Source organism: Lissotriton vulgaris, chromosome 1_1, assembly GCF_964263255.1.
Source record: "Lissotriton vulgaris chromosome 1_1, aLisVul1.2, whole genome shotgun sequence".
Taxonomy (NCBI): Eukaryota; Metazoa; Chordata; class Amphibia; order Caudata; family Salamandridae; genus Lissotriton; species Lissotriton vulgaris.
Genome location: NC_141685.1, coordinates 1,488,185,714 through 1,488,212,267, shown reverse-complemented (window position 1 = coordinate 1,488,212,267; position 26,554 = coordinate 1,488,185,714). Strand labels below are relative to the sequence as shown.

The window sequence follows — 26,554 nt, the reverse complement described above, 5'->3', positions numbered from 1 at the left end:
CCCGAGAAACACACAGCCGAATTTCCCCGCACCTCCACCCGCTACTGCCGGTCCCCCGGGTAGACCGCACCGAGTGACCATCACATGTTATAGATGTCAGAAGCCTGGTCACTACGCCAGTGATCCCCAGTGTCCCATGGCCCCACGCATCCCTACCACCACTCCCCTAGGCAGATAGCGAATGTAGCTCTAGGGGAGGAGTTTGAGGACACCGAGGAATGGTAACCTGCTGCCATGGCCCTAGTATCCCTGGGAGATAGAGAGATGGTCCCCGGGAACGCCCTGCCTCCCAACACCAAGAAGTACCGCTAGTTAGTAACAGTGAATGGCCACCGGGTGGAGGCCCTCCGTGACACCGGAGCCAGCAACACAGGTGTCCTTAGCCATTTAGTACGAGAAGATCAGATCCTCCCAAATGTCCTGTGCTCTGTGATTTCAACAGATAACTGAGAGCTTGTGTAAGGTAGCCCTGATACCATTTGAATGGGAAGGAGTAGCAGGTAAATTAAAAGTAGCAGTTCGGACCTCCCAACCTGTGGACTGCCTCCTGGGGAACGACCTGGAAAGTTCTCCATGGAAGCAGGTCGAGCGCCGAACCCACCTCGGGATGATGGGTCTTCCCAAGTGGGTGTGCGCCACTGCCCGGTCTATGGCAGCCCGACTGCCCCCCGACAGAGAAGTCGAGGACGAAACCGCCAGCCTCCCCCCTGTGGATGGCGACAGGGCCGATCCAGCCGAGAACTCCAACCTCTCCCCATGAGTAGAAGATGTCGCTAACGACAAATCCATACACCCAGACCCCGCACAGATCACGGAGCTAGGTGATCTGCCCGAATTGGCGCAGAGGCGCCACGAGGGGGGCCCCTCCTGAGAGGAGTTCTGCCGGGAACAAGCTACCTGTCCTTCCCTGGTCGGACCCCGGCAACAGGTCAAAGCCCAGGCCGCGGACGACCAATCTGGAACACACTGGCTGTACTGGGAGAATGACCTCCTTTACAGCGAACAGAATTCAGCCGAGCTAGGGTCAGCCCGGGTGCTGGTGGTACCCCTACGCTTCTGTGACTTCCTCCTGGGCTTGGCCCACGATGTACCCCTAGCAGGCCACTTGGGCCAAGATAAAACTTATAGCCGCCTGGTCACGCACTTCTATTGGCCCAAAATGAAAACGAACGTAGAGGCCCACTGCAAGTCCTGTCCCACATGCCAGGCTAGTGGAAAAAGTGGAGGAAAGCGCAAGGCTCCCCTCCAACCATTCCCCGTCGTCAGTACCCCCTTTGAGCCGGTCGGAATTGACATTGTGCGGCCGCTGGACCCTAAGACCTCTCAAGGTCACCGCTTCATCCTCGTCCTAGTGGACCATGCCACTCGATATCCAGAAGCCATCCCCTACGCACAGTCATGGCCCCCGTGGTGGGCCAGGCGCTGATCGGAATCTTTTCCCGTGTAGGATTTCCCCGAGAAGTCATGAGCGACCGCGGAACGAACTTAATCTCCCGGTACATGACATCCCTTTGGCAGCAATGTGGAGTGTCATGACATCCCTTTGGCAGCAATGTGGAGTGTCCTATCGGTTCACCACTCCGTACCACCCCCAAGGAAATGGCCTAGTAGAGCGGTTCAACCAGACTCTAAAGGGGATGATCATGGGCCTAGAGGAGCCCCTCCGGCGTAAGTGGGACGTCCTGCTCCCCTGCCTCTTGTTCGCCTACTGGGAAGTCCCCCAGAAATCCTTGGGGTTCAGCCTGTTTGAATTGCTGTACGGACACCCTGTCCGGGGGCCCCTCAGCCTGGTCCGAGAAGGTTGGGAGATGGCACCCCGAGACCCTCGTCAGGAGGTGTTCCGGTACATTCTGACACTCCAAAACCAGACTAGGAAGTTCCGAGAGCTGGCCGAGGCCAACCTGGAGGCGAGCCAGGAAGAAATGAAGCGCTGGTATGACCAGAATGCCACTCTGGTCGAGTTCCAGCCGGGCCAGCAGGTATGGGTCATGGCCCCAGTAAAACCTTGCGCCCTTCAAGATAAGTGGACGGGGCCCTTCAAGGTGATCGAGCGGAAAAGCCAAGTCATGTACTTGGTGGACGTCCAGTCCCCCCGGAACCCCCTGCGGGTCCTGCACGTGAACCGCCTCAAGCCTCACTTCGTGCGGACGGAGTTGAGCCTGCTACTGGCCACAGATGACGGGGCGGAAGAGGAAACGGAGCCTCTCCCTGACCTCCTGTGCACCAAAGAGAAAGATGGCTCCGTGGAAGGAGTAAACCTCTCTCCCTCCCTCACTCTCCAGCAACGCGAAGACTGCTGCTAGCTCTTGGGGCAGTTCTCATACCTGTTCTCCCTCGTCCCCAAGGTCATCGACTGGTGTGTCCACGACGTGGACACTGGAGACAGCCCGCCGGTGCGACACAGAGCCTACCGAGTCCCCGATCAAGTCCGGTCCTGCATCCAGGCCGAGGTCTCGAAGAGGTTTTCCTTGGGGGTGGTCGAACCCTCAGACAGCCCCTGGGCCAACCCAGTGGTGCTGGTCCCGAAAGCCGCTACCCCTGGTGTCGCCCTTGAACTGAGGTTCTGCGTGGACTACCGGGGGCTCAATACAGTCACCCGAGCCGACACTCACCCCATTCCCCGCGCAAATGAGCTCATTGACTGTCTCGGGTCTGCTAATTTTCTCAGCACCTTTGACTTGACCTGCGGATATTGGCAAATTGCGCTCACAGAGGGAGCCAAAGAGCGGTCCGCCTTCTCCACCCCGGACGGGCACTATCGCTTTCGCGTGATGCCCTTCGGGATGAAAAACGCCCCTGCCACTTTTCAGAGACTGGTAAACAGAGTCCTAGCCGGGCTGGAAGAGTTCAGTCCCGCATATCTGGACGATATCACGGTTTTCAGTTCAGTATGGAGCGAGCACCTCCGGCACCTCCGGAGAGTGTTGATGGCCCTGCGCCAGGCAGGCCTCACAGTGAAAGCCAGCAAGTGCCAAATCGGGCAAGGATCGGTGGTTTACCTGGGGCACCAGGTCGGAAGCGGGCAGGTCACCCCTCTGCAGCCTAAGATCGACGCCATCCAAGCCTGGGAACCACCCACCACCCAAACAGAGGTCCGAGCCTTTCTGGGCCTCACCGGTTACTACCGAAGGTTCGTCCGAGGGTACGGCAGCCTCGTAGGTCCCCTCACAGAGCTAACGTCCAAAAAGCAGCCCCAGAAATTGCAGTGGACCCCTGCCTGCCAAGAGGCGTTTGACGCCCTCAAGAGAGCCATGTGTACTGCCCCCATGCTACAAGCCCCTGACTACTCAAAAGATTTTGTGGTACAGACTGATGCTTCGGAACACAGTATTGGGGCCGTACTATCCCAACTGAATGAGGAAGGTCTAGACCAGCCGGTAGCCTTCATTAGCCGGAGGCTACTCCCCAGAGAGCAGAGGTGGAGCACCATCGAACGAGAAGCGTTCGCCGTAGTCTGGGCCCTCAAGAAGTTACGGCCCTACTTGTTCGGAACCCATTTCCGCGTCCAGACGGATCATCGACCATTGCGGTGGTTGATGCAGATGAGGGGCGAGAACCCCAAACTGATGCGATGGTCGATCTCCCTCCAGGGGATGGATTTCACTGTAGAGCATCTCCCCGGTACCAACCACGCCAACGGCCTCTCCAGGTTCTTCCGCCTCAGTGAAGAGAACCCCCAAGAGGATGGGTAGTTCTCCCGACTTTCAGCTGGGGGGGACGCATGTTAGACCCGGCCTCGTGGCGTGGTCCTCCCGGACCTGTAGCAACACCCTTCCGAGCTTTACACCACAACAGACCCCTGAGTCCCCCGACCTAGCCAACCCTTCCCTCCATGTTACCCATGACCATCCCGGACTTCCCAGTCCGTGCCTCCATCTTCCCGGCCCGTAGGCCCTGTGTGCCCACTTTCCTGCACCTAAGATGGCCGCCCGAGACAGCGCGGCCTAGGCCGAGAGGCGCCACCCTGGCTGGAGGACAGAGCGCTCCCCTTGAGTGAGAGAGGAAGGAGCAGTATCTTTCACACCTCTGACCTCTCCTCGAGAAGTGGGTTTCGATTGCCCCTCCGGCCACCCGGAGGGCTGGCTCCACGCCTGCTGTGTGTCTGGGACTCCTCCCGAACATGACATGAATGGATCAAAGGGCCGCGTGGCAGGAAACCCCAACAAGCGGCCCCCAGGTGCTAAGACCCCTGCAGACCAGAACTCCGGAGATCAAAGAGGAGCAGTCCTATAACTGGGGATGCTCCGGGACTATCGAGAGATTCAATTCTGGAACGACGAGAGCCCTGCTGACGTGGTCGCGGCTCGCCTGGCAGAGAAGGACTTCTGCTGGAACCACCTGAGCACTGCTGAGTGACTCGCGGCTCCCTTGCAACTTTAGAACCTCTGAGCCCTGCTGAGTGACTCGCAGCTCCCCCGAAGATCGTAAGACCTCCGACATCTTGCTTGAGCCCTGCTGAGTGACTCGCGGCTCCCTGACTCTCCGGGTCCGGCTGGACCCCAAAGATCGCATCGTATCCCCCGGCTCGAGGATTGAGAGCTGTGCGCCGGATACGCACCAACATTGACACTGATCCCGTAAGACTGTCCCGCAACCCCTACCCTGACCGAGACTCTTTGAACCTTGCTCTATCTGTAACCACCTGCCTTTTCCGATCATAAAGATCCCTTGAATCACGAGATAAAGAAACGTTCTTAAGAAGTTACGGTGTGGTGTCTCCTTGTCGTGTGGTGCTTGTGTAGTGTGTACGATACTAGGTTTGAGACTCTCCCCCTGAAAAGTCTCCCGCCAGCGCTCGTCTTGGTAACTAGGGAGGTGGATCCCAGGGTGGTCAGGTACACTTCCTGCCCTCCCCTGAGGTCGCCTTCTAACATGGTTCCAACAGGTCAACCCGACTTTGGGACAGTTTCTGTGGGCTGGCGGAGTGGCGATAGTGGCCCTGCGGACCTGCTTCCAGCCCACATACTGAGCCCACATACTGTGGGGGCTGGCGACCTCTAATATTATGCAATACTACATGGTCTCACATCTGCTAGTCCTCTGAGTGGTGGTTTGGGGACAGGACCGACCCAGCTTACGCTGTCGAGAGGCAGTGTATGGGGGGATCACACATTACACACTGAACTCTACTTTGCACCGCTACGTAACTCATTGCCATCTGCTACGATATTTATATTAGAAATTTGGTGTCAGGTGTTGCGGAGGATTGGATGGTGGAATAGGTTGACCCGGGAGACCCCTCTTTGGCACAAGGAGCGGTTGCCACAACTGGCTACATTGTCTGGCTTTCGTGGCTGGGACTTTATCAGTATCTCTACTCTTGGGTACGTAATGTGGGGTCAGTCCTGAAATCCTTCTAGGATCTACAGAAGGACTTTCAGATGCCCAAAACCCAATTTTACAGATACCTGCAGTTCAGACACGCCATCTCCACTAACATTGAGGACTTGGGATCCCTGGCTGAGTTCAGCCCGATAGAGGCACAAGATCTCCAAAATCTATCAGTCCCTGGTTACCCATAGCTCCCCCACGCTGCAGCGCCTTAGGGAGGCCTGAGAGGGAGAGGACTGGACTGAGCCTCTGGCCTCCCCGCGGGGGTCAACCATACCCATAAGCCTGCGCCTTTTCCATTTTAAATACCTACACCGGGTCTATTTCACCTGAGTCAGGCTCTGGAGGGCGGGATTGCTAGCTTCCCTGATATGTCTTAGATGTGAACATGAAGAAGGTACTCTACTGCATACTGTTTGGCACTGCTCTGCGTTAGTGAGATTCTGGAGGGGGGGGTATGGGGTGCCTCTCCGAAGTACTGGTTTGGGACCTCCCCAGCTCGCCGAAGCTGGTACTTTTGCATGTTATGGACGCCATTGGGGGCAATATATACAAACGCTATCTTATTTTTACTAGGGTTTACCTTAGCTAAGAGGGATATTGCTAGGGCCTGGAAGGCACAGATGGCGCCCTCTGTGTCCTCGTGGAAGAAAAGCATGGATTTTTGTATGGGTTTGGCGATTCCCATCTTTGTAGCCAGGGGATGCCCGCTTTAAACATTTTAAAATTTGGAGGCATTGGGCGAATTATCGGGGCTCAGAGCTGGAACCCGTCTCCATGGCCAGGTCTCCTGACCCGGCTTCACTCCCACTATAGCTGGCATGTGACACTGCCTCTTGGGCGATGACAGATCATGCTTTTCTGGACAATGCTGTTATTTTTGTGGTGCTGTCCTGGAGTAGGTGCTAGTTCGATGGAGGGGGTGGGTTCGTGGGGTTACTGTTTATCCTTTTTGTTGATATTTCATATGTATTGCTCATAATTTGTCTTATTTTGCTCATCGAAACTGTCAAAGTCAGTTGAATTTACATTTCATATGCAGGAGTTGCTGGGGTACAGTGCTCTGCCCTATATGTGTTATTTGACTTTCAACATTTGTTTAAAAAAAAAATAAATAAATACCCCTTCGAGTCTAGTTTAACTTGGTGAAAATACTTTCCATTTATTTTAGGTACTCGCAAACTCTACTCCTCCTTCTAAAGATAGGGTGACAGAAGAAATTATTTGGGCACAATGGGACATGTTGGAACAAAGGCTGTTTTACATAATTCCAAAGGTAAGAGAGCATGCCAAGAAATTGACTAAAGCGTGAGAAGTTTAACTGTGACGAAGTTTAGTGGATAAACAGCATCTTTAACAAGATCATCGCTCTCCTTAGTTCCCCATATGACAAACCGTTAACGGTTGTCATCTAAAAGTAATAGAGAGTGCTTCATTAGTCGCACCATATTAGAGCAGGCTTTTAGGGCCTTATGCATCTGGAAGATGTGTGCTGGTTGCAGTCCACATAAGTAATATTATTTGTCTCACATTTAAATGGAAGAGCAAACCAACAAAATGTAAATGGTAAAAAAAGGACAATGTTGTAACAAAACAAAGATCAAGATCAACTAACTACGAAATTAAGAAATTAATGTTGTTTAAGTTGGAAACTGACTGAGCTTGGAATAATCAAATTATTTTAAAAAATAAAATATTTAAAAAGGATAATTTTGCTGCAAACTACACTTGGGAAACTTTGAACGCCAGACTTAGGACATCATAGAATGGTTTGAACTTCTGTTAGTTGGCCTAGCAAGGACCACTAGCCAAAGGCACCACTAAACAACTCCCAAAATTTCGCAAAGTGTATGGCTAAAACTTTCCGAAATTCATACATAAACATCTTTGTTCAGTTAGGGCTCTACACAAGTGTCAATATGTTCAGGAGTGGAATGTAGGCATTTCAGGCGCAAAATAATTTAGTGCTCCTCCTTTCAATATTCAATGGTATTTTTCAGATTTAGAAGTAACTCAGTTAAATTCATACAGCAGAAGATTAGAATATTAGATCAATCAATTCTGTTGAGGCAATTTTTGGCATAAATGAACCCCTGGCATCAATGCATTGTCCACTGACTGCAAAGCAAGCTTAGACTACTATAAAAAATTGATAACCAGACTAAAATCCACATTGGCATCTACTTTAATGTATGTGTTGCACCCCACCATAAAGAATTGCATGGAACTGCCAACTCGTAGAACTTCCTTAACTAATGTTTTCTATTTGTACTTGAGTATGCCTCAACAACCTGTCTCGGGCCACAAGCTCATTTTGTGGCACATTGGCAAGATTTCCCTATGCCCCCTTACATTATCTCTGAGCGTTACCTTATTTCATCTCCTTCCTCTATCTCCAGTTGACATCCTACCCCCTCTTGTTTACTGCCTTACATTCTTTTCTGTTGCCAAGATGCTTGCACTCTCCTCTTTGCTCTAGTTTGTGATCTCCTATTCCTTACTCTCTCGACACTTTTTCTACTCTCTAATGAATTTGCTTCCCCCTTTTTTGCTCTGGCTCTAACAATACCCCTGTCCTTTTTCTAGCCTTTTGACTGAATTTATCCTATTCTCATATTTTATGTGCTCTTAAAATCTGTCTCATAGTCTGTAGATTCCTAGACCATTCATTAATTCACTGTCTTTCTGAACCTACTGTCAGAGAACTGAAATTCTGGCAAAGTCCGACATCTCTGCTGACCTGCAAGAAATAACTGAAGGTTTCGGGCCATACTTTTGTGTGTGACGTGAAGAGCAAACACATTATTTGTGTCTATTCTCGCTCCGAAGCTAACTGTTGCCTTTAGTCTATATAATGTGAGACCACTTGTAAACTGAACGGTTAGCAAAAACCGTTAGAAGAAGACACAAAGTGCAAATAAACAAAATTCACAAGACTGAAGCACACCACCTAGATGAACTGTTTAATAAGGTTGCCTCAAATATAGCTCACTTAACATATTACTATTAAAAGTTAAGTGTTGCTCCTATTGAAGGGTGCCCTAATTTGAGCAGGTTCTATTTTTTCGTATAACTTATTTTAAATATTGGAAGAATGTGTTGGATATAACAATACTTTGCTTCTGTTCTCTTTCTTTACATTTTAGAAAAAGGTCCGTTCCTTGCAGTGTATCCAGTTTTATCCAAACAAAAGCTATAGTTTAATGGTATGTTTTTTCCTTTCACTGTGGGATTTTGATTTTCTTAAGACTGTGATTGTGGGGGACTGTAGGAGTTAAATTGTTATATTACCTTAGGTAGAACACCGTGGATCTGTTTTATGTTGCTGTTATCATGTGTATATTGCTTTAAGACATACCACTGGAAATGAGTATTTTTGCAGCTCATAATTACTCTGAATAATTATTTTAGCTTTCTCTTTTTAAGTTTAATTTACACGCACGGAAAGGATTTTTAGCATTAGTTCAGCAACGATATTGGCAGTGTTATCTCTGTAATGTAAACCTGTTATGAACAGCACATGGTGGCATGATTATAAGTTCCATGCGTATATTGGTGTAAGAAACTATTTCCTAAATAAGCTATTGCATAGGAGATCATTAACCGGTCAGAGGATGAATATTGCTGATGTGGGTGTGCTAAAACCGTTTCCTTGTGACGTTCACTTTTGTTCTGAGAAAGCTAGTAGTACCCATTCAGTTTTTTAAAAACAATTTCTTCTATTAGCCCTTAATTTCCTTTAACTATAGCAGGTAGTCTCTAATGCATGGGTACTTGCAAAATAGTTCTCATGGGCCAAAAATGTGGTCGGTAATGTAACGGGGCTGCACTGATGCCAGCAGGGTGGTGGTTGGGTGGGGTGGAGTTAAGGTGGCTGTAGTGGAAGTGAAGCATGTACATCTAGTGGCTGAATTGAATAATGTGCATCCAAAACACCTGGGATAAATGTTGGCTTCGCCAGCCGCTTTACTAGACAATTGTTTTATTTAATTTTCCCCTCCTTTTTCTTTTCACACGATAAAAGGACCTCGAAATATATGATTTCAGGATGTGCACTTTATATAAACCTTTCCTGCGTTTGATTTAATAAACTATAATGTTGTTCATATATAATTGCAACCTAAGCCACCCTAAGGGTGCACATAACAACTGACTTCCATCTTCGTTTACTATGAGCATTGTTGTCAGGGTGATTAGGGAATTATAATTGTTTCTAAATTCATGTTTGAAAACTTTCACTTTTAAAATAATACTTCTCAGTGCTCTGACATCTGATTTACTAATGTGAAATGGTCCTGCATGTTCATAAAATACACTTTTTTGAATTTTGAAGAATTTATCATACACGTTTTCTGAAAGATGTCTTTATAAATGAAGGTATTCCTAAAGTTAAGCAGTGCAGAACACTAGTTACTTCTTTCTTTAACTGTAAGTCCAATCCAATCCAATCCAAAAATTATTTATTTCGGCCATATAGACCATAAAAGATGCAACAAAACATTACATACATTAAAATACATTTTAAAATACAAGTATAAAATTCTCTCTTATCCAGCGAGGAAGGAATTATATAACATTAAAAAAGTTCAGGGGGCTTTTTTCTTTCTGATCAGCCATATTGCCATTAGAAATTTGGATACAGCGAACACAATGTGACCCAAGGTGCTGGTTTTCAGGATTCTGTATGCCTGCGCATACTCTCTGAACCCTAGGTTTTTACAGAGCGGCGCTATCCAATATTTTCTGGGCCTTTGATATGCAGGGCACACAAACAAGATGTGGAGGTAATCTTCCTCATAGATGTTACAGCAGGGACATATTTTATCACCCCCATTGGTCCACTTGCAAGTAAATGAGTTAATGGGAAGTGTGCCAAGCCTCCATTGAACAAACAATTTCCTCGCCAGGATGGGGAAAATAAAATCCATAAAAGGTTCAAAGACATATGAATTTTTGGATTCCAAGAATCGTGAAGTTAAGGTGCCGCTATTTTGAGCATCCATCATGTGTGCAAGGGACCTGTCTTTGTAGGTTTGGGACAGGGCTCTGCGCGAGATCGTTTGACAACCTCGCACAGGATCCTCCCAAAGCTCACGGAGATTCATGGCAAGCAGTTCATTTTTCACAAAGGTGAGCCAGGGGATTTTGCCACTGTAGTTCAAGCTCATGACGTGGGTAAGATCCTCCCTATAGTGGTGAAGTTCATTTGTGGACCAGAGCCTGTGCCAGAACTTCACTGGCTTTGACACAAGCTCCTCTGCAATAGGGGGGAGACCCATGTCCATTCTCAGAGGCTGCAGTGGCGTGGCTCGTGGGAGAGCTAGTAGGTGCCTTAAAAAGCTATTTTCAACTATTGGTAGGTCCTTTCCAGCTTTGTACCCCCATAACTCACTGCCGTACATGGCCGCTGCCTTGGCCTGTGTCCTGTAAGTTTCAAGGGCCGGACTTATGGGCTTGAAGGAAGAGGTATTAGCCACCTTCAGGATTGCGCCCGACAGTTGGGACAATTTGACCCTTGAACGTGCTATCTGGCGGTCCCAAGATAAGTTTTCCTGCAGTGTTACCCCCAGATATATAAAGGTAGACACCCTCTCAAGGCTGGCAGTACCCAGGGTGGGATTGGGCCTAGTTTTAGTTGGTGGATTAAAGATCATGTACTTGGTCTTCTCTGTGTTCACCTCCAACCCGTGCTGACGACAGAAAAGACCAAATCCATCCAGGATCCTCTGGATCCCCATGGGGGATTTGGAAAGCAGGAGGGTGTCATCGGCAAACATAATTGCCGGAACCCTCCTGCCTGCCAAATATGGGGCGTCGTTGTCCTTGACGTTTTCCAGATGTGAAATGACATTATTGATGAAATAACAGAACAGGGTCGGTGCCAGGACACAACCCTGCCTCACCCCTCGACGGACAGGGAACCTGGACGAAAGATTGCCATCTCTCCCACACCTGACCTGCGCATAGTTGTTCTCATGCAGCCTGGCTATGATGTTAAGTAACTGGGGGGGTACTCCTAGCTTTTCCAACACCTCCCACAGTTTCCTGCGCGGGACTAGGTCGAAGGCTGACCTCAGGTCCACGAAGACCATGTACAGTCTACCCCCCTCGATCCTCACTCTCTTCCAGTAGAGGAGGACGAGACGGAAGATCTGATCCATGGTCAACGTGTTTTTTCTGAAGCCAGCCTGCAAGGGGCTCATGATGTCATTATCCTCTACCCAGTCTAGTAGGTGGTTCAGAATGAGGCGCGCGAAAAGCTTTTAGGGGACATCTATAAGGCTAATTGGCCGGGCTCAGGGGCGACCCTTTCTTATATATCGGCACAATTTCAGCCCCTAACCAAGAGGATGGGACCGCCATACCTCCTAATATAGCGTTGAATAGGATGAGAAGGTACGGACCCCAGATGTCAGGATGGTGTCTGAAAAGATCCCTGGGTAGCTTGTCCAACCCTGGTGCCTTCCCCAGCGCTAAGCGCTCCAGTGCTATCACCACCTCGCCTAAGGTAAATTCCAGGGCCATGTCCTGAGGGCAGGGGGGCTCCACCGCCGTCCCTTCGGGCCATAGAGTGGTTTCTTGATAAAGTGCTCCGAAGTGGACCTCCCAAACAGAGGGGGCGATGTTGGGTTCCACTGCGGATATGAGTTCCCCCGTGCCGTTATTTACCAGGGCCCAGAATTTTCTAGAGTCTTTAGTTTTAAGGGCTTCAGTCAGATCATGCCAATGGTTCCAATCCTACTCACCCCTCGCATTGGCCAGTGCTGACTTATACTCCCTCCTGAGAACTGCTACTCTCGCCTTGTCGCTGCCCTCTTTAATGGCGGAGATTAGCTCAGTTTTAATTTTCCTGCAGGCGGAGGTGTACCAAGACGGGGTACGACTCTTTTTCCTTCTTGACTGTACCACCGTATTGAAGACCTCTGCAAGGTCCCTCACTAAGACCTGATGAATGCCAGATAGTCTCTCATTGAAATCAGGGGGACTTGGTAGGTTTATGAGAGTGTCCACCTCCTGGAACCTGGGGAGTGCTAAGCCATATAACTTGTTTATAGCATCTTCTTTAACAATCAGCTTCCCCCATTTCACCCGACGCCTATTTGTAATGAGTAGTATGTCCCCCTGGTCCACTCCAAAGTCAGTAGTTGGCAACCCTGCTGCAGGGGCTGGATGCTGGATCTCCAATAGAAGAGAATTGTGGTCACTATCTGTCCTCGGGAGCACTCTGAAATCTTGAACTTTAGACCACAAGGAGATGTCTATAAATATGTAGTCCAGCCTTGACTCGTGGCCCTTTTTGTTGAATGTGCACAGCGAGGGAGTGTCAGATGGAGTACGTCCATTGCACGCCCTCAGTGCAAAGTTCAAGGTGAGGGACGTCAGTTGTACTGCCAATGGAGACCAAGCTTTGGGGTGAGGTGAGGAGGAAGGTGGAACTCCCCAGTGGTCATCCTCAGCAGTGAAAGCACCCTCCATTAGACCTTCCAGGGGTTCGAAGTGGCAGTTAAAGTCCCCTCCCATCACTATTTTGAGGTCACCTGGCAATTGACCTAGAAAGGAGGACAATTCATCTAGGGTGGGGGATTCATTGCCCACAGCAACAGGTCGTGAATAGACGTTGACAATGGCCCATGTTCTTCTGCCGGGCCATCTTAGCAACACGCACTGGATGTCCTGTGAGAGTGTGACCATCCTTTCCGCCTGACACCCAATGTGGCTCGCCACCCAGATTGCTAGACCTCCCGATGGTCTCCCCCTCCCATTCCACTTTGCTGGGATTTCAAAGATATCACACCCCCTCCTAGTCTGTGGATCCCTTGCCCACGTCTCCTGGAAGAGGAGGATATCACTGCCATTTACCAGGAGATCCCACTCCGGTGTGCCTGCCTTGCTTGTAATGCCTGCCACATTCCAGGAAAGTATTCTCAGCACTGGACCTTGTGGTTGCAAACCTGCCCCTCTTGAGACGGGCGGGATGGCGACTGCAGGGTCGTCTGAGTCACACAGGCCAATTATAGTGGGCGGGGTGGATGATACAGCCAGCTCCACTGATTGCGTATTAGAGGCAACCAGTGTGCTTGATGATACCCCCGCTTGACCCGGGATACTACCCAGGGAGGTCCCCCCCTCATTGGCAATGACCTGGATCCTTTTGACGGTTGCGGGAACAGATATAACTTCCTCCCTGACTGGAACCCCTAAGGCAGATTTTTCTGAATGCTGTAATGTCTCCCATTTGTGGTCAATCTACTTGGTCCAGGCAAGAGAATCTATTCTGATGGATGAAATTGCCATGAGCGGGAAGTGTATTATGCTTGGGCCTGTATCGCGAACCATCTACTGCATAGCCCACTCTAGTCCAGCTCTCTTCCCTCCCCACAACTGGATTACAGACATTTGGGTAGAAGTGTGAGAGGGACACTAATTCTATGTTGGACTTGTCAGGCCTTACCAGCCAGTTGCAAATATATGGGGCAACCAATGGGCTTTTAAAGCTGACTATGATACAGTCCCCCGCCCTGTTCTTGGGGGTAACTCCAATCCATGGGATCCTTCTGACCATCAGTACATCTCCTTTAATATTAGGAGGGAGGGGCCTGTTGGTGTTAAGCCAGCTAATTACCTTTTTACGGAGTGAGTCCTGTGGCCCTCTAGTATCACCAGTGAGCTCAGGAACTCCCACCATAATCGCCATGTATGGCACTGCCTCAGGGGGCAGATTGACCGCCCTGCGCCTGGTATTAGGGCTAATGGGGCGACCAATGTGTCTGTTGGCAGCACTCCCCTCACCCGTTGGTTGGGGTGGTGTGGGTTGCTTGGATCTTCTAGGAGCAGGTACAGGGGGCCTGGAGGTTTGTGAAGAGGGCATTGGGGGGGGCAGGGCTAACTGTAATACTGTGTTGTACCCCAGACTGGGCCTGGGTGCTTGTCCCAGCAGTGGGAGGTCTATTCCCCACTGATACCCGGGGAACCGTCTGTGCTATTGAACCCAACCCCAGACTCTGACTAGTTCTAGTATGTGAGGTTTCTAGAGCCATGAGTCTAGCTTCTATGGAGTCCAGTTTTGCAGACAAAGGATTCAGTAGGTTCTTGAGGATGTCCGTGAATGTGCTGATTAGGGCGTCTACATTGTTAGGAGGGGTCCCACCAAATATAAACGGCCCAGAGCACACTGGTACAGCTGTAGCTACTGCCAGGCCTGATTGATCGGACCCAATTCCCGGAGAAATGACCTCAGGAGAGGCCGAAATGTCCGTACTGACATCCAGTGTTAGCTTGGTTGTATCCACTTTAGCCCTTTTTGCCCCTCTTAACTTCCTTAACCTTTTCCTTTTCAGAGGATGGACCCCTCTGCTGCTTGCGGGTTCTGTTAGGGCTGCAACTTGGACCCCAACCTGCGACTCAGTTGTTTCCGCACAGTTCACATTGGGAGAAGGCTCCACCACCCCAGAGAGGCGCAAGGACTCACTATCCCTCTGGAGGTTTGACGGGGTCCTAAGTTGTTGTAGGACTGACTCAATGGTCTGGTCAATACTATCCATGAGTGACAAGTGGGTAGAGTCAAGGGGTAGTGGAGTACTAACATCAGTTGAAGAGGAATCCAAGGAGCCTAATAGCACATTTTCTGTGCTCACCTCAAGGAGGGTGTCTGGCACTGTTAGGACTTTGTTGGCCACAGCACTGGCCTTAGGAAAAAAAAAATCCAGATTGCTAGAACACTGTTGGACAGCCTTGCTCCTGGATACTCTGGTAGCCATGGCAAAAAGGAACACACAGGACCGCTGACTGGTGCTGGGGAGGGGGACTTGGGAGAGGCACACGTCAGAGGGGAGGCCCGGTCCGGTCTCTGCCGGCCTCTAACGGCCTAGAACGGCCCGCTCTTTGCCCGGTCTGCGCCCCGATCTCCGCCCGCCCGCGTCCCGCGATGCGCGTAACCTGGGGCACTTATATATGACAGGGAGGCGTGGCACTGGGAGGGGGCGCGGCTCGGGCGGGAAGAGGAACCAGCTGGTGATGTTTGGAGGAATGCTGGTCCTCGCAGTCCCGCTCGCCGCGCCTCTCGCCTCCTCTGCGGCCAGAAACGCCAGGAACACCAGTCAATCCGCCCAAGGGTCCAGGGCAAGGTAGGGATCTTCGTTAGCTACACCAGTAGTGTGCAGGCAGGATTCCCGGGCAGCAAGTCACTCTCGAGCGGCCCCCGCGAAGCGGGGGCCGCGAGAGGTAAAGTACACCCAGGCGGGGGGCGTGGCACTGGGAGGGGGCGCGGCTCGGGCGGGAAGAGGAACCAGCTGGTGATGTTTGGAGGAATGCTGGTCCTCGCAGTCCCGCTCGCCGCGCCTCTCGCCTCCTCTGCGGCCAGAAACGCCAGGAACACCAGTCAATCCGCCCAAGGGTCCAGGGCAAGGTAGGGATCTTCGTTAGCTACACCAGTAGCGTGCAGGCAGGATTCCCTGGCAGCAAGTCACTCTCGAGCGGCTCCCGCGAAGCGGGGGCCGCGAGAGGTAAAGTACACCCAGGCGTGGGGCGTGGCACTGGGAGGGGGCGCGGCTCGGGCGGGAAGAGGAACCAGCTGGTGATGTTTGGAGGAATGCTGGTCCTCGCAGTCCCGCTCGCCGCGCCTCTCGCCTCCTCTGCGGCCAGAAACGCCAGGAACACCAGTCAATCCGCCCAAGGGTCCAGGGCAAGGTAGGGATCTTCGTTAGCTACACCAGTAGCGTGCAGGCAGGATTCCCTGGCAGCAAGTCACTCTCGAGCGGCTCCCGCGAAGCGGGGGCCGCGAGAGGTAAAGTACACCCAGGCGTGGGGCGTGGCACTGGGAGGGGGCGCGGCTCGGGCGGGAAGAGGAACCAGCTGGTGATGTTTGGAGGAATGCTGGTCCTCGCAGTCCCGCTCGCCGCGCCTCTCGCCTCCTCTGCGGCCAGAAACGCCAGGAACACCAGTCAATCCGCCCAAGGGTCCAGGGCAAGGTAGGGATCTTCGTTAGCTACACCAGTAGCGTGCAGGCAGGATTCCCTGGCAGCAAGTCACTCTCGAGCGGCTCCCGCGAAGCGGGGGCCGCGAGAGGTAAAGTACACCCAGGCGTGGGGCGTGGCACTGGGAGGGGGCGCGGCTCGGGCGGGAAGAGGAACCAGCTGGTGATGTTTGGAGGAATGCTGGTCCTCGCAGTCCCGCTCGCCGCGCCTCTCGCCTCCTCTGCGGCCAGAAACGCCAGGAACACCAGTCAATCCGCCCAAGGGTCCAGGGCAAGGTAGGGATCTTCGTTAGCTACACCAGTAGCGTGCAGGCAGGATTCCCGAGCAGCAAGTCACTCTCAAGCGACACCCTCGAGTAACATTTGAATAAACGCTTGCAGGTTCCTATAACATTTTAATGTTGGTGTTAAGTTGATTGAACAGCAGCCCAGTGCTGCTTTTCGTCAGCGGCCCGCACATAGGGGCTGATTAGGATGGAGGATTTTCCGCATCCTCCGGGCCGGCGGAAGCCACCGCCGGCCCGGAGGATGCGGAAAATCCTCTGCGAACCCACCAATACCCACCGCCACATTAGGATGGCTGGTGGGTCCTGGTTGCCGTCCGCAGCTTTTCCGCCGCCGCTGGCTTACAACCGCGGCGGAAAAGCACTAATATGGTGACGGTGTCTCTCAGACACCGTCAGCCAGATTAGGATGTGCTCGGAAACATGCTTTTCCGCGGCGGCTTTTCCGCCGTGGAAAAGCATGTGTAACTTCACTGCGGGGCCCCGATGCGGGCCCCCTAGGTGAAGGGGGGGTGGAGGGTGCACATGGGGGGTACCTATGGTACCCCTCAGCAGTTGTATGCAGTAAGCGGCAGGCACCGCGCGGTGCATGCCACTTACTGCATACAAATGCAATGCGTGCATTTTTAACATTGCTGCGGGCGCAGCTTGAAGCCGCACCCGCAGCAATGTTAAAAATAGAGAATGTGACCGCCAGGGTGGCGGTCACATCCTAATTGCACAGGAGGGAACTCCGCAGCCCATGCGGAGGTTCCCTCCTACTCAGGGGTCGCGGACGGACTTGCGTTCGTCCGCGATCCTAATGACCCCCATAATGTGGAGGAGGGCCACGTGCGGCCCCCTGGCTATACTTTGAACATCACTGCTTTGGGAACTATTGACGTTGCTATTATCTCCTTTGTTCGGGGTTATCGGTGTGTCTGCTTTTCCTATTAGCGCACCTTCTCTCTTGAAAGATACAGGATTCCGCATTGTAGGTCTTGTGCTACAATGAAATGCCTTAAGTCATTTGAATACATTTGTTTTGCGTATTGACTTTACAATCAATGTTTAAATCTTTGTACTGTCCCTGTTTTCCTCCTCTTATATGTTGCTGCCTCTTTCTTGATTCTGCATCATTTTTACTACTACTTTCTCTTGCAACACAGAATCCCTAAGGAAAAAATGTTCAACCCAGCCATAGTGAGGAACTAGCCACAGGCCCTCCATCAGTGTTGTGCATTTCTTTTCTTTTATGATGTTTACTCTGCAATTTTGTGATCCTTTCTTCTTAATTAACAGTGTGTAATAGTGTGGAGATCTTTCTTCCTGACCATTTCAAGGCACGCCAACCATACAATATTTAATACATATGTTCTCTCTATTTGACTTCCCAAGTATGTTTGTATTTTCTCAGTAACCCTTGACTAGAAATTACAAGCAATCACATGTACCTTCAGGGCTAGGTCTTGCCAGGTATGGTTTAAACACTGCTATTTTTTTTGAAGATTCCAATTCCGGCACTTTTGGTGCTCTGGTGATTTTGATTTACTCCATTAGGGGGCCTCATTGAAAAGTCTCACTTAATCACAGAGTGTGCCTCCAGTTCCAGTTTGCTCGCTACTGTGCTTGAACTTGTGGTTTCGCTTAGCAGATGAAAATATCTTCTGAGGGGTGCAGGAGAGCAAAGCCCTTAAATTTGGTCTTCTAATGCACACATTGTACAGTTCGAGTTTTCGGAAGACTGGGTCTTATTGTAGCTTCTCTCCTGGTATCACTAGTTTCAGGCTGCCAACATTTTATCTCCCTCTGTTTATTCACCACAGTTGCAAGACCAGTTTTTTTTAAAACAGAAAGCTATTTCCTGTATTCCTTTTGAGGAGCTTGAAGGCTAGCATATCCACAGTGAATGCTGATGCAGGCAGCTAAAATGGTGCTGCTGATCATGTATTTCCAATGGTTAGGCAAATGTTATCTTAGTTGGAATTGAATCATGTTAAACATTACAAAATAGGTTTTGCTTCACATCTGTATATTAAAGGAAATGGACTGTGCCTTGAGACAATAAACTGACATCTGTGGTGTACGTGCGATGTTTTGAAGGGTATAAAAGAAGATATAATTTAGTAAACTTTGTAGGCCTGTTTCACCTAGTCAGAAAAGACCCTATATAGGGTTGGCGGCTTAGGCATAGAAGAGCGGTAAGAGAAAAAATTAGGTATATAGTCACACTGGAAAAACACTGAAACAACGGGCCTGGTGTATCATTGGCAGGTTGCAAGTAGTTGGTGCAAACTACACACTATTTGTGAAACATTTTGCAATGCAACTGATGTACTATTAATCAGCAGCTCACAAAATGTAGTTTTGCACACGGATTCAAAACCTGCTTTATCAATATTAGGTTCGAGGCATATGAGCTGTAGATCATATGCTGTGCATAGATCGCCATCTAGTGTTGGGTCCGGGTGTTTGCACTTTGTTTTTCTTCGAAGAAGTCTTTCCAGTCATGAGGCAGTGACTCCTCCTTTCGATGATAGTGCGTATGGGCATCGACTCCATTGTTAGATTGTTTTTTTCCGCCTTCAGATTCGGATGTAAATTGTTGTGCCCCGGTTCAGCACCGTTTCTTCAGGCTCCCTTCGACGCGCAATTCACTACCCTTGACGATATTGTTTATCTATTGCGTTTCTCATTCTCCGCGTATCTTCTACACTTGAAAACCTTCGATCGGGAGGCCGTTGGGCCTACCTGCGCCGGGGTCTGTAGCAGTTGATGGAACGGGCTCCATTCAAGTTCTGTCCAGGGTGTTGTGCTAAGTTTCTGTGCACCGACTTTCACGAGGTGTGCAACCTTTGCCTGTCACCGGAACATGACGAGAAGGACTGCGACGCATGTCGGTCATTTTGATTGAAGAAAGCGCTCCGTGACCATCGGGCTCGACATTATAAAATGTACCAGTAAAGTGGCTCTGCGCCGGATCTCCTCCGAGGCGAGATGGAACACGAAGAATTACAAGCGCAGGAAGCCGAAATGGAGGAGTAACACATCTCCGCGTCAAAGCCGACTCCGATGCAGAAGACCTCACACCGGGACAACGGATCATGAGTAAAGAGACTTCTTTCCCCTACCATCTCCTCCATAAAAATACTCCGGTCCCTCCTTTTCCTTCGGGCCAACGTCGGCACCGGGAAAGGTTTCGAACGTCCCACCTTTGAGTTAGGTGCCGAAACATAAACAACACCCTTCTGGTTCGGGGTCTTCTCGTCCCCACGCCGGTTTCGACCCAAATCCTTTGGCATTGAAATCCAAACACCTTCTGGTTTCCATGCCACTGGTCTATAAAGCTAAATCTTCAGAGCCGAAAACTTCGGAGCCGAAACCTTCAACACCAAAACCAGCGTCCAAAGAAAGTACTTCAACTAAAGAGCCTCGGACCAATAGTCCACCTTTGGATCTGAAACAGAAGGAGATTGTGATTAATCCAGACACTGGACAGATTCATGCCAAACTTCCTGAGAAAAGGAAAATGGGCTTACAAGAAGACTACCACATTCCTCTAAAAAGGAAAAATGTGGTACTAACCCTTCTCCACCTTCTTCAACCATTGATCCAAATTTACTCATTACACTTACACCTTCTCCTCCACCACCATCACCTGAACCACAGGATACAGGGGATGGGGACATAGATGACTACACACCACAGGATACTGACCCATGGGATAAATATAATGCTGACCCTCAATCAGATAATGGCCCTGACTTATATCCATCCAGACCTTCTCCTCCAGATGATAACATTGAATATATTGAGCTCGTTAACAGAGTTGCACAATATCATGGAGTAGAGTTTCATAAAGAGACTCTAGAGGAGGATTTTTTGTTAGATACACTGAGTTCATCTCAAAGGACTACACAAACATTTCCAATGATAAAGGGTATGCTTAAACATACTGATGACATCTTTAAAGACCCTGTAAGAGCTAGAATCATCACTCCCAGGGTAGAGAAAAAGGTCAAATCTGCACCTAATGACCCTGTATATATCAAAGGCCAGTTACCCTTGGACTCTCTGGTCGTTTCTAATGCTCGTAAAAGAGCTAATCCGCAAACAGGGGAAACCCCTCCTCCTGATAAAGAGTCCAAATTAATTGACGCTTCTGGCAAGAGGGTAGCGTCACAAGCAGCTAATCATTGCCACATTGCCAATGCTCAAGCACTATTGGCAAGGTATGATAGAGCTCATTATGATGAGCTCGAAAAGCTCATTGAATTTCTTACCCTGATGAGCATAAGTCTAGATCTAGTGCCTTTATTCAAGAGGGTAAATTAATAACTAATACCTCTATCAGGTGTGCTCTAGATCAGGCAGACACAGCAGCTCGGGCAGTAAACACTAGTGTACTGCTCTGTGGTTACGGATTTCAGGAATCAAGCCAGAGGTACAAGCCTCTATTCTTAATCAACCCTTTGGCAAAGAACATCTCTTTGATCCAGCTGTCGATACATCACTAGAAAAGATGAAAAAGGATACTGACGTTGCTAAGTCCATGGGGGCCTTATAATCACCTTCCAACAGAGGTTCCTTAGTTGCTCATTTTACAGGGGCAGCTCCAAGAATGTGTTTACAGACAATCCTTTCTCCTCCTACAAGGGCAACAATCAGTCGGTCTCTTCAAGAGGTTATTTTAAAGGTGGATATAGAGGAAACCACGTCAAGGGAAGAGGCAGAGGTAACCCCACGCACTTCCCCTGCAAACATCAAACAGTGATGTCCTTTCCATACCTCGACCATTCCATTCCTGTCGGGCGACGTCTGTCCCAATTTCTACCCATTTGGAATACGATTACATCAGACAAATGGGTTCTACAAATGATCCCATCAGGTTATTGCCTGGAGCTTACAAGCACTCCACCGAACATTCCTCCAAGGTCGCACCTCATGTCACAAGAACATCTTACCCATCTAAAGAAAGAGGTTCTCTCCTTGTTGCAGTAATGTGCAATAGAACCAGCCCCTTTACCATACCAGGGAGCGGGGGTGTACTCCCTCTACTTTCTAAGTCCCGAAAAGGTAGACTCTCTCAGGCCTATATTAGCCCTCAGACAACTATATCTATACATTCAGTCGGACCATTTTCATATGGTAACACTCCAAGTGTTCCCCTTCTTCAGTAAGGCGACTTTCTCTCCACTCTGGATTTGAAGGATGCTTGCTTTCATATTCCAATATACCCTGTGCACCGGAAATACCTCAGGTTTGTGGTAGCAGGTCAGCACTGTCAATTCAAAGTCCTCCAATTCGAAGAAACACACGCGTGTCCAGGGTTTTCACTAAATGCTTGGCAGTAGTCGCACCCCATCTAACAAGGCAACATATTCATGTCTTCCCATACTTAGACGACTGGCTCATAAAGGCCAGCTCGCACAACAGCTGTCTACGCCACTCACAATAAACTGTGCAATTGGTCCATGACCTAGGATTCACAGTAAATCTGTCCAAATCCCATCTTCAACCATCCATGTCTCAAGCATATCTAGGAGCTACTATAAACACACAAAAAGCTCTAGCATACCCAACTACAGCCAGAGTCCGGAATATACAAACCCAGATGTCTCGGTTTCAGCCTCAACACTCTTTACCAGCTCGAGTGTTCATGCAGTTACTCGGAATGATGGTGTATTGCATTTTTATTGTACCCTAGGCAAGACTTCAAATGCGTCCCCTACAGGAATGCTTAATATGTCAGTGGAACCAAGCTCACGGTCAGTATCCAGATCTACTGTTGGTAGAGGGCCGCACCCATCGCTTTCTGCAGAGTTGGAGCACACAAAACCTTTTAAAAGGGGGGCCCTTCAGCAACTTTATTCCACAGATAGAACTGACAGCAAACGCATCACTGACCGGTTGGAGAGCGCATCTCTAAACCCACACAATTCAGCGCATTAGGAGCTTGCAGCAGAAATAGCTTCATATAAATCATCTAGTGCGGCTAGCAATTTTTCTGGTGCGGAAAGCATTTTAAGTTCAGCTAGTACGCAAGACTGTCCTAATTCGTACAGACAACATGACGGCCATGTACAACATACAACAGGGAGGGACACACACTCTCCAGCTGTCACAGCTAGCACAGACCATCTGGAAATGGTCCATACATCATAAAATATATCTCCTAGCAGAACACCTTCCAGGAGTAGACAATCAGCTGGCAGATTTGCTCAGTCATCAGATACAGCAAATCCACGAATGGGAAATACACCCTCAAGTTCTCCTCCCATTCTTCCAAATGTGAGGATTCCCACACATAGACCTGTTCTCTAAACATCTAAACGCAAAATACCCAAACTTTGCGTCCAGGTATCCACACCCATTGTCCAAAGGCAATGCACTATGGATGAATTGGTCAGGGATATTTGCTTATGCTTTTCCGCCTCTCCCACTCATTCCATAAGTGATTTGGAAACTCAAACAAGCGTCTCTGACACTAATCCTAGTTTCTCCCACATGGGCACGTCAACCTTGGTTCACAACCGTATTGGAACTCTCAGTAGTTCCTCATCAAAAACTACATCTTACACCCAAACTCCTCACACAGAGCCATGGAGACATACAAGATATCCAGACCCCAGTCAACTCAATCTGGTGATGTGGCGCCTGAAATCTTAGAGTTTGTCTATCGTAATCTACCGTCAGAGGCTAGACGTCCTACCACAAGAGCCTGCTACTCAGCAAATTGGAAGCGGTTTGTGATATATTGTAAGAACCACATCAACCCGCTTGATGCTCCTGTACAAAACATTATATGTTATTTGTTACTTCTCTAACGTTCCACTTTAGGGTACACGTCCATACGCTTCCATCTGGCTGCAATAGCTGCATACCTCCAGAATAGACAACATCTATCTCTTTTTAGAGTGCCTGTTATCAAAGCCTTTATGGAGGGACTCAAGTGTCATCCCCCCTCCCCCCCGAGATGTCCACCTGCTCCAGTGTGGCATCTCAACATTGTTCTCCCCAGACTAATGGGTACAACCTTTGCACAAATGTGAACTGCATTTTCTCACATGGAAAGCTGCTTTCCTCGTTGCTATCACATCACTCAGAAGAGTGGGTGAGCTTCAGGCATTAACTATAGAAGAAACCTTTTTACAAATGCATCACAATAAAGTGGTTCTTCGGACTAATCCTAAATTCCTTACTAAAGTAATTTCTGCTTTTCATATCAATCAATCTGTCGAGTTACCTGTGTTCTTCCCTCAACCAGATTCAGTGGCAGAACGTGCCCTACACACATTAGATGTGAAGAGCGCATTGCTTTATTACATAGAAAGGACAAAACCTTTCTGTTACACACATTTTTTGTTGCTTTTGCTCCACCAAACAAAGGCAATCCCTTAGCAAAATCAGGTACTGCAAGGTGGATAGTCAAGTGCATTCAAATATGCTATGCAAAAGCAAAATAAACGTAAACAGTACCCCCTAGAGCACACTCTACACGCAGACTGGGGGCTTCTATGCCATTCTTAGGAAATATACCCATAGATGACATATGCAAAGCTGCAACATGGTCTACACTTCACACATTCACAAAACACTATTGTGTAGATGTGTTAGCAAGAGAACAAGCTAGAGTGGGCCAGGCAGTTTTACGTATACTATTTCAGACCACTGCAACAGATACAGGTTAGCCACTGATTTGGGAGATAACTGCTATATAGTCTAAGCACGGCATATGATCAAATGGAAAATACTACTTACCCAGTATGCATCTGTTCTTGAATTGAATTTAAAATTGAATTTAAAATATTTGTATAGCGCAACATACACCATGCGGTTTCTTGGCACTGTGGAAGCAAATTTAGCAGCAAAACAAAAGACTAAATGAGAAAAATTAGGATCAGTTCACATTAAGAAAGGCCTGGGTGAAAAGAAAGGTCTTAAGATCTTTACGAAAAAGAGAGTAGTGTCTAGCCAGACGCAAGTGATCAGGGAGGGAGTTCCAGAAAGATGGTGCTAATACTGAAAAGTTTACTCCGCCCCATTTCTTGCGTCTGTATCGGGGAACCTGAAGGAGAGATTGTGTAGATGAGCGAAGCTCACTGGCAGGAATGTACTCATTTAACAGAGAAGAGATAAAAGCAGGGGCAGTCCCCTGGCGCGCCTGAAAAACCATACAGCCGGTTTTGAACAGGGATCGCTCCCTGACAGGTAGCCAATGTAGTGCTTTTAGTAGGGGAGTAGAATGATGAGAACGGGGGAGGCCATATACCAGTCTGGCCGCCTGGTTTTGAACCAGCTGGAGCTTCCGCAGACTATACGCTGGAATGCCGTTGCCGCCTGGTTTTGAACCAGCTGGAGCTTCCGCAGACTATACGCTGGAATGCCGTTGTAAAGGGCATTGGCGTAGTCCAGCCGGGAAACAACCAGTGCGGACATGATTAACTTAAGTGCAAGGGGAGAAAAGAAACGAGAAACAGAGCGGATAGTTCGAAGTACAAGGAAACGGGAAGAAACAACAGAACTAATTTGTGAGTGAAGATTGAGCTGATTATTAAGTTTAATGCCCAGAGGGGAGAAGGTGTGTGGGGGGGGGGTCCTAAGGAAGAAGGCCAGAAGGAAGAATTCCATGGACTGGAGGAACCACCCGTAAGGACCAATTCTGTTTTATCAGGGTTCAACTTCAGATGGTTGCGGTTCATTCAGTCCCTGATGAAAATCATAATAGACTGAAAATTAGAGATAGAATGCGGGGAATAAGACAGATTGAAGATAAGCTGGAGGTCATCTGCATAGTTGAGAACAGTGACCTCCAGTTGCTGAAGTGCAAAGATCAAAGGATAGATATAGAGATTAACCAAAAGAGGGGAAAGAGAAGAACCCTGAGGAACACCACAAGTGACTTTGAGTTGGGTGGCCGAAAAGTCCCCCAGCCGGACTGCCTGGGTGCGGTCCCTCAGGAAGGACGAGAGCCAGACCAGGGCTGAGCCCTCGATCCCCGCCGCTCCGACACGGGAAAGTAAGATGGAATGATCCACCGTGTCGAAGGCGGCAGAGAGGTCGAGGAGCACCAGAGCCTGGTGGATGTTTTGGTCCATGCCCTCCCTGAGATTGTTCAGGACCGACACGTTCTTGACATATAGAGCTGTAGAGTCATATGAGCCCACCCGCCTCCCCGGGTACCGATACCTGTTGCAGTAAGATCTTACTTGGATACATGCATTCATGGACATCTCCTTTTACTACACTTATTAACTCCATAATCACCCTCTGCGGAAAAACAATCTAACAATGGAGTCGATGTCCATGCGCACTATCACCGAAAAAAGGAGTCACCTACCTAGTGACTGGAAAGACTTCTTTGAAGAAAAACAAAGTGCAAACATCCGGACCCAACATTCGATGGCGATCTATGACCCTGCTTGCAGGCAGGTCGCCCCCACACCGCCCCTCATCACCTGTTGGCCGGATTGCCTGATTCCTGTGCCTCTTGCTGCCTGCCTCCTGGGCTTTTCCTTGCCCTGCACACCAGTTTTCCCCTCCGCCCCCACTGCTCCCGACCCGACCTTCCCGCCGCTGCCTCCCTGCGGCCCCACCCCCCAGCACACCCATTGGCCTCCCCGCTCCCGCCTCCCAGCTGCTCCTCCCTCTCAGGCCACCTCAAATACAGGCCGAGTGACAGTAGCGGGAGCGACCTTTGAACCTTCTTGCAGGCAGGTCGCCCCCACACTGCCACCACTTGTCACCTGTTGGCCGGATTGCCTGATTCCTGTGCCCTTTGCTGCCTGCATCCTGGTTCCTGGGCTTTTCCTCGACCTGCGCTCCAGTTTTCCCCCCGCCCTCCACCGCTCCCGACCCGGCCTTCCCGCTGCTGCCTCCTGCGCCCCCGCACACCTATTGGCCTCTCCACTCCCACCTCCCAGCTGCTCCTCCCCCCCAAGCCTCCTCATATGTAGGCTCAGAAGCGACCGCACCGCTGGCACGCCAA

The 26,554-nt window shown here is 49.6% G+C and overlaps 1 protein-coding gene across 1 annotated transcript in view; it reads left to right on the top strand.

Annotated features, from left to right (window-relative positions):
- GSAP (gamma-secretase activating protein) overlaps positions 1 to 26,554 on the top strand; it is a 764,805-nt gene that overhangs the window by 187,083 nt on the left and 551,168 nt on the right. The window contains exons 9-10 of the mRNA XM_086967359.1: positions 6,503 to 6,607; positions 8,478 to 8,537. Of these exons, the coding sequence (XP_086823485.1) occupies positions 6,503 to 6,607; positions 8,478 to 8,537 (165 nt within the window). The remainder of the gene's footprint in view (positions 1 to 6,502; positions 6,608 to 8,477; positions 8,538 to 26,554) is intronic.